Raw genomic sequence first — 8,126 nt, 5'->3', positions numbered from 1 at the left:
AGTATTTTTTTTAAATGCATAAAGAACAACATGGACGGCCTGCTAGTTGCATGAAAACTCCATGAGAACATTGGGCAGATAAAGGTCCATCACCACCATGAATTCTACAGACAATCAACTAAATTAATTAGTCAATGGGCTTGGAGAGAACGAGCAAGCCAAAATTAGTGGTTTAATGGCGAGTCACCCAACTATTCAAGAAGAAGAAGGCGTCGAGCAACTACCGTGCATCCGCCTGTTTCCTCCCACATTGGGGCGGCTGGCACCGATGTTGACGCCCTTCTGCTTCCCTATAGGGCATGGGGCACCTGGATCAAGAAATTGCTGGTTGACGCATGGATAGGGCAAGAAACTTGCTCACATCAGACTGTCCAGGTTGAAAGCATTATTAGAAATCTGATGTTGGCGAATTAGACTGGTATGAACAACAGAACTCAAAAGAAACAAAGCCGCGGGAAACCCAACGGTGCAGCCAGGAGCAAATCAAGAATCCCTAGAGTGGTCGTTTTGAACACATACACACAAATAATAATGGCAGATTGATGATAAGCTACACGCACCACTACAGTTTGTACGCACTGCTTGGGTATCCTGCAAATAAAACAGAGGTAATAAATTCCTTATAGCTAATCACATGAATATAGCAAATTGATTACCTGTGGTTTGATTCCATGTGCTCTATCCAAAATAGATCAAATATGCAGGACATCCTAGGCTATGAGTGGTCAGCTGTAGATGCTGCTGCTTGTGCTTTTGCACCAAAGGGGCCTGAAGAGCCCCATCTCCCTTCAACAACCTCTGAATAGTAAAGAACATCATATAACAAGTAATTAGGAAAAAGATAGTCTAATCGAAATCAATTCGTTCGAATAACCATATGTGCATAGTGACAAGAGTATGTTTCACAGGGGGATTGCAAAGTATGTTGCAGCCTCAGAAGCAAGCTTCATGCGTTGCCGATGCTCAAAATTGATGTATATATATTAACCCCACCGTCCCAATAAGGTGAATAAATCTGCGAAAGAAATAAACTCGGCTTAGACCCAAAAGTAAGCTAGCTTAAAAGAAATCCTTACTGATGGCGCCAGTCATATAGGATTGCCCATAGCTTTTGCACTTTCTCTCTGCAATCAAAATCAATCACCATGACATAAATCTGAAGTTGTTGCTCAGGATGAGAAGGAAAGTGATCTACGAGCAACACTAGACCTGGACCTAGAACCACTGGCTCACTTAGAACACGAGTTAGTCGATTGTTGTGATAAGAGTAAGGGTTGAGAGTGAGCGGGGAGAAGGTTAGAGTTTGTCTGTTCAGTTACAGTTCTGAGCAGAATAATTTTTCTATTTTAGAAAATGTGGCAAATTGCATTTCATCAGAGATGGCTTTGCTGTAAATTGCATGATTGAGAGGTTTTTATATATTTTTCATCAAGTCGTACAAATTTTTTCTTTGGATAGAAAGGTAAATGCATAGGTAGGTTGATTCAAGAGTTAATAATGGACATCATGGCGTATCAATTGCATGGACATCATATTTTTATTTTGTGGTAATGCATGACATTCAACTATATATGTTACAACATGACAATGACTCGGAAGACATCGGATATGCCTTCTTGGCTCGGAGGGTGTCACGGGCGGCGCACGCCTCCTCGCCTAATAACGGTGGCCGGGGACTCCACCTTGACGGTCCGTGGTGGAAGTACAGTGTGAAGAATAGAGGGTGCCATGATGAAGGTGAGCCGGGTGTCATCTGGTTCGGACTTCCACATTTCTCACCCACATGTGGGCTGGATTTAGGGGAGCCCGGACCATCTAGATGCTTGGATTTTGGGGAGCCTGCTAGGCACCCATTTGATGTCTAAACATGCTCGAACATATGAGAGACAAATGAACTTCGGGCTTGGAGGCGACATTAATTATTTCTTTGATGTGTCATTGTCAGGGTGATGTAATGTTAAAGTATGTATACAACGACACATATATGCATGGAGCTTGTAAAAATTATATATTAGACACGATTGGTGTTGAACCGTCAAAATATGTGTGCTCCCGTTGCGACGCACGGGCAATATAACTAGATCATGTGTAAAAGTTAGTTAAGTTGAGCCCAAATTAAATTGAGTCGTGGAAGAGGAAGAGGGGGTGTGTGTGAGAGAGAGAAAGAGATCATGGGTGGGAGAGAGAAGGTGGGGGGAGAGAGATATGAAGGGTGGTATATAGAGTGGGGAAAGCGAGAGGGATATGCATTTGTATTTATGGATGCAATAAAACAAATTAAAAGGTCTGTGGCAACGCACGGGCATTCTACTAGTTTCTGTTAAGATACTTCGTTGGTGTGCATGAGCCGTGGCACGAGCCGACGTTGCTCCTCCGCGATTGCAGGTGAGGTGGCTGCCGTCTGCGTTCGCTGGAGCAGGGACCCACTGAGCCTCCTGGCCGCGCATCCAACCGCCGCCATCGTCGCAGGCCTGCAAATAATTAGGGATTAGGAGAAATCCGTCACGAATCACCACCGCCGGCCGCCGCCCCTCCCCTACATGCCTACACTAACGGATTGAAGTCCGTGGAAAAACGAGAAATTTCGGTAGATTTGGTGAGCCGTGAACGTACCTCGGGCTAGGGTTCCTTGTTCGCCTTTCCCAACGCCAAAAGAAGGGGTGGGGTGAGGTGTTTTCTTCTTGTTGTTTTTTGAAATTCGGCAACTTTTATTAAACAATAATCATGTTACATGAGAAGGAATAAGAAAGTCAGAAGGATGTTCGCACCACTGCTCAGATAATTTCCTTCTTTAACTAGCTCGAGCAGGCGAATGCACAAGAACATTGCTTTCCCGTGCGTAGTGTACTATAATCGCCCTGCTGAAAGAGCTCATAATCTTCTGTCACTCATCAGTCACCACGGCTCCTGATGCTTGATACTCTGCGGGGTCAATGATTTTTTTCGAAAACGATGATAAACCCGGCCTCTGCATCGAGTGATGCACACAACGATATATTATTAAGAGACCAAAATTCAGCGGTCGAACAACATTGACCTGGACAACCACTAATCTTATGATAAAAGGCAATCTAAAAAATACACAACTTCTAGGTTACGCCTTGAAGAAGGAATTGTCACACATGCGTCGATGATGACGAGTCCGCCACAAGGTTGATCTCGGGATTATTGTCCCCAAAGCCAAGTTTCGAACCACCACCTTCATCAAGGACACGATGTAGACGCGCATCGATATAGCCTAATAAGAGATCTTGTGTTTCCACTCGAGAGCATAAACTCATCATTGAAGCCGCCTCTACCATCATCACTTGTCCGGCTACCGACGTCTCGATAGTTGAATACCTTTGGAGAAGATGCCAGAAGACAAAGACGTCCCATACGCCTCGCTTCCCATCACCGTCGCAGCATCTTCGATCCAGCAGCGACGGGCTAAACATGACACCTCCGCTACAACCACCATGCAGCACCTGCCGGCAGTAGGCCTGATTTGACGACTCTGCATGAGTCGTGCGAAGCATCCGTCGGCGGCATCACCTGCCGACGACAAGCACTACCTGCCGCCTCTGGGGTCAAGGATGGCTTGAAGTATCTCCATAGAATCACATTCCACAACCACTGAGAGGATCTCCAACGAATCCGCAATTCGCAAACCTTCCAGCAATGCCACCGCCTCCATTGATGTGGCATCAAATGGCAAACTCCTTAAACAAACACGATGCAGCTATGAACGCCCCATTTGAGTCTTGCAGCCCTTGCATATTGGTGATAGCTCGCATCGACATTTAATTTTATAGTCCCCGACACTGGCCTGATCCACACTTGATCTTCCTTGTCGGAACTTTTATCTTCAGAGCCAAAACATTCGCCACAATTCCTTTCGTACTTATGGCCAATCTGATAGGGGATCCAACTCTCTCCTCATGTGAAATTTTTCGGAATGGGTAGCGCCCTCTTGTGGGGTGGGGTGGGGTGGGATGGGGTGGGATGGTTAATTTCTTGGCAAACACTTGAACTCAGCCAACTAATCTTTTCATGCGCGTCGACCGCCTTCGTGGCCGTCGGTTCTAGTTTTGATCAGATGGCTAAAGTGTGTTGCCATGCCAAACGGTTGGCAACCATCCAAATAAATCCGGAATTTTGGGTCATTACAAAAAAAAAGTAGAGTACACACTTCGGTTACAATTCAAACGTACCTATGTGCCATGTAGAGATCTTCCAAATAAAACATCAGGGGAACAAAATTGCCCACTTAAGACTGTTTTGGTCTGATTAATCGCAATCCCATATTACCAGTTGCCCCAAAAATAAGAAGTTGGCATGTTTCTTTGTGGCACAAGACTGTCAACCAAGGAAGCTGGAGAGATCCAGCCGATCGTCCGGCCTGACTTGCATAGTTGCATCGCCAATTTTGACGGGTGCCACACAAACGCGCTCACGCTGGACTCCCCGGCCACCACCCTCCTCACAGCCAGCGGACACGGTGTTGACCTACATCAAGCCCGCGCCACACCTCCATGAACTGAAGCCCTCAAGCTCTAGCTAGGCTGCAAGACTAGCTCAGTTCAGTGCACCCGAAACCAGTGCGCGCAATTTTTTTTATCTAGTTCGCTCACTGTCTGTCGCACGGCCTGTAATATTACACACCAACTCTTTGGCGTCTTGTTTTATATCATGGTAATGGGAAGTTTGAAACATAAAAGGGACTGCAACATCTGTCGTTTTGAATTGGTAGATAGTGCTATAACTTGACACCATGACATGCTCACCTCACATAGTACAATCTTTTAATAAACCTAGAAATTAATCGTGATTTCGTTATGAGCCGCGTCACAACCCTGTTAATCTGAAACTCATTTGCGATGCAAAAAGGAAAAAGGAAACGCATGTCTACACATGGGTGTAGCGAGCTAGACGATCTAGAGTTTTGACCAATGTTCAGGCGTTGCGACGACCAACATGTGTGACAAATCCAGCCTTGATTCGATCGACGGACCTTGAAGACCCACACTACAGAAAGAAAGAAAAAAAGGCAGGGCGCATTCAGAGTTGCAACCAAAAGTTTCTTTGGATGATGGAAAAGGATACAATAGTAGTAACAGAGAAAACTTATTTTCACAAGAAACCAGATTTCCACAAGCAGTTGTTTTGTTATTAAAGCGGAATGCATGAAACTATAACAGGATTCCATGTAAGATGAGAAAAATAAAAAGGTAGTACTCCCTCCGTTCGGAATTACTTGTCGCAGAAATGGATGTATCTAGATGTATTTTAGTTCTAGATACATCCATATCCGAGACAAGTAATTCCGAACGGAGGGAGTACATGCCAAGAACTATTAACATTGCTTATGCCTTGGTTATTGCAATTTTATTCACCACCTAAAGTACTTGTCAAACAATGTAGGCAATGAAGTTGCAACTCATCATTTTCAGAAATGATAGGTGGGTCATGGCATGGTGAATTTGCATTTAATAATAAATATAAAGATACTGTATGAGGAATCATATATGGTGATAAATAGCAAAATGTTCAACATGGGATTGACAAATCATGTGGAAGGAAACAGGATGTAACCAAATACTTATATGCGCCTAGATGACATTTTACCTGCTCACAGCGAAGGAAGAAGAGACGGTTTTCCTTGGTTATAGTGGTATCATGGCCCTTACATCCATTGCAGATGACATACGCATCTGAAAGGTTTTCATAATAGAAAAGGTCACAAACAGCCCACCGAATTCAGGAAACCATTTGTTCTAGCAAGGGCGCACTTCAAACACTGAAGCAATGAAATAGCATGAGGGCACTTACTGATGTATCTCCTGAGGATCGATTCAAAGGATTTCGGAGCAAATCTCCCTTTGATCACCAACCTGTTCTGCCCATCAATTGAACCGCTTGTTGCCATCTCAGAGAGGAAAAAATCCATCACGTGATTAGGGTCCCTACGCAACCTGGAGATGTAGATTTGCAGATGGTTAGTTTGTCAAAATCTGGCGAAAGTGCATTCCAGATAAAGGCATGAACAGAAACACACGTTTTACATGACTCCATAAAGTTCACGAATACCGTCTTCCTCGTGCCCTCCCTAAGAATCTTAGGAGGGCACATAACCACTTTTCCTCTGTTCACGGCGAGATCTGGATTGTTTCCAGCGATAATGTTGAACACTCTATCCAGTAGCTGCAAAATAAAAAAAATCCAATAAGTCAATAACAAATAAGTAAAATTGCATGGTTTTAATTTATTTATTTTTTGTAAAAGAAACTACAGAGGCACCTCTTGATAGTCGCTGTCGGTTCCCCCTCCAATTACAATGCCTTCTTCCTCCTCTACAGCTTGATGATCTGAAGAGCATGGAATCGGATACGTCAAAACAGAGGCCACGATCCACGAAGAGTAAAGATAAAAAATATCAACATTCATATGAACTGTACCTAGAATGTCCTGTCCATCTCGCATGTCAGCAATAGATGTGCCAAGATGAACCTGAAATTTGCACGACGAACAAAGTTAAACCCTCAGTTCAGTTTCCGGTCTTCAAGTGTTTATGGATTCGCTTGTTTCTTCTTCACCCCGGAAGTATACTGAGCTCGCCTTAACTTTTGGACGACACTTTTGTGACCAAATTAACTGATTATAAAACGAACCCTACACAAAAAGTTCCCATGCTAGAAACCTAGAGCCCTAGAAAAAGTTCACAGTTCAAAGCCCCGTACAGACACTGGCTGGCTGAGTACGTCGGCGCAATGCTTCAGAAATCCAATTATATTGAAACTAAATAAAAGCTACTCCCTCCGTTTCAGTTTACAAGTCTGCGCGTACACCTAGGTTGCCAATTTTCTCACTCTAATTATAACACAAAAATTATACCGTTTGAAAATAGAACATCTGAAGTTTATACTGATATATTTTTTTGTAATATATGACTTATATTAGGTTGATCAAATCAACGATCTAGTGGTACACGCACGCACTGTAAATTACTCCCTTCGTCACATAATATAAGAACGTTTTTCAATCTATGTTAGATTGAAAAACGTTTTTATATTATGAGACGGAAGGAGTAATAGAGAAGGAGTACTCCGACGGAACCGAATTGATCATGAAAGTCCAGCTACGCGCGCGTGCGGCAAGCTCTGCTCTCTCACCTCGGGCCCGTCAAAAAGAAAAAGCAAAGTAAGTAGCTCACCTCGGAGGCCGCCATGGCTGCGGTCGGCGTCGTCAGCTCCTCCTTCCCGCGGCGCGGCACGGCTGGTACGTACGGGGCGGCGATCGATCGGTCGAGCGCGCGCGAGAGAGGGAGAGGGTTTCAGTCCGCGTTGGGTGTGGTTTCTCTGTCGCCAAATCGATCTCGCGGCTTCTGATGATTGTTTCTCCGGCCTCCATGCGGTATGTCGCTATATATACGCTGACGAGGGAGTAGCGGAATATGGTAGCGCGTCCCGCAAGTTTCCTCCTGAACCTTTTTCCTTTTTGATTGGTGGAGAAAAAAAAGAGGAGCTTTTTCGTTTGCGTTTCATTTTTTTCGTTCTTCGTTTGCCTCATGGCACGCGGAAATCCGCTGCCGCACCTGGTGGGCCGGCCCATGAACACGCATCATATTTGTAGCGCGAAAAACCTTCTAAAAATATTTGCTCCCGTTGCCTGACCATTAAGGACGTGTTTGGTTGCCGTGCGCTACAGTATCTGCGTTGCATACCCTTTTTCACTTAGCCTGGCTCTGGAAAACAGTCTCATATGCGACATTTACGAGTTGTTTGGTTGCCTGCATATGGACTTCCTGCATTAGGAGATCAACTTTGGCACGTTGTTTGATTGCCTGCATTGTCTTGAGGCATGCAACTACACACTGTTTGATTGCCTGTATGGGGTATGATTAAGAGCTAACACTTGCACTTAGCACACAAGGTTAATAGCTAGCAGAGGAAGGGGGAGAAGAAATGCAGTGTGCGCCGGACCATGACGACTGCGGTGGATAGTGGCCGTGGCGCCGTGTATGACATGATGACCATGGAGTCGTGGATGAGCGACCCCATCGGTGGCACGACAAGCGACACTGTCGGCGAACTAGTTGCGGTGCTCGCGCAAAGACAGTTGACAGAGGAGGAGAATGCAGTGCTCGC

The 8,126-nt window shown here is 44.9% G+C and overlaps 1 protein-coding gene and 1 non-coding gene across 2 annotated transcripts; both read right to left on the bottom strand.

The window, feature by feature from the left end:
• Nucleotides 1–4,269: 4,269 nt before the first annotated feature.
• LOC125540978 (eukaryotic translation initiation factor 2 subunit beta-like) lies at nucleotides 4,270–7,358 on the bottom strand. Its single transcript, XM_087539594.1, has 7 exons — nucleotides 7,193–7,358; nucleotides 6,438–6,489; nucleotides 6,280–6,347; nucleotides 6,038–6,183; nucleotides 5,812–5,954; nucleotides 5,608–5,693; nucleotides 4,270–5,007 (listed from the first exon to the last, which is right to left on the bottom strand). The coding sequence occupies exons 1-7, from the start codon at nucleotides 7,205–7,207 to the stop codon at nucleotides 4,936–4,938; spliced, it is 582 nt and encodes a 193-aa protein (XP_087395720.1). The 5' UTR covers nucleotides 7,208–7,358; the 3' UTR covers nucleotides 4,270–4,935.
• LOC125541855 (small nucleolar RNA SNORD34) lies at nucleotides 5,346–5,434 on the bottom strand. The gene has a single exon (XR_015617832.1). It is a non-coding gene; the product is annotated as a small nucleolar RNA SNORD34 (small nucleolar RNA).
• Nucleotides 7,359–8,126: the final 768 nt, after the last annotated feature.

The sequence above is a fragment of the Triticum urartu genome, chromosome 2A (genome assembly GCF_056163025.1).
Source record: "Triticum urartu cultivar PI428250 chromosome 2A, HENAU_Tu73, whole genome shotgun sequence".
In the NCBI taxonomy this organism is placed as follows: domain Eukaryota; kingdom Viridiplantae; phylum Streptophyta; class Magnoliopsida; order Poales; family Poaceae; genus Triticum; species Triticum urartu.
The sequence above is the reverse complement of the archived record's forward strand: the minus strand, read 5'-3'. Positions and strand labels throughout refer to the sequence as shown.

What these genes read in the sequence shown, in the direction of transcription:
- LOC125540978 (XM_087539594.1), bottom strand. An exon ending in AGATGGACAGGACATTCTAG is followed by an intron (nt 6,348 to 6,437) that starts GTACAGTTCATA and finishes CATGCTCTTCAG; the next exon opens with ATCATCAAGCTGTAGAGGAG. An exon ending in TCTTCCTTCGCTGTGAGCAG is followed by an intron (nt 5,008 to 5,607) that starts GTAAAATGTCAT and finishes TTCTTTCTGTAG; the next exon opens with TGTGGGTCTTCAAGGTCCGT.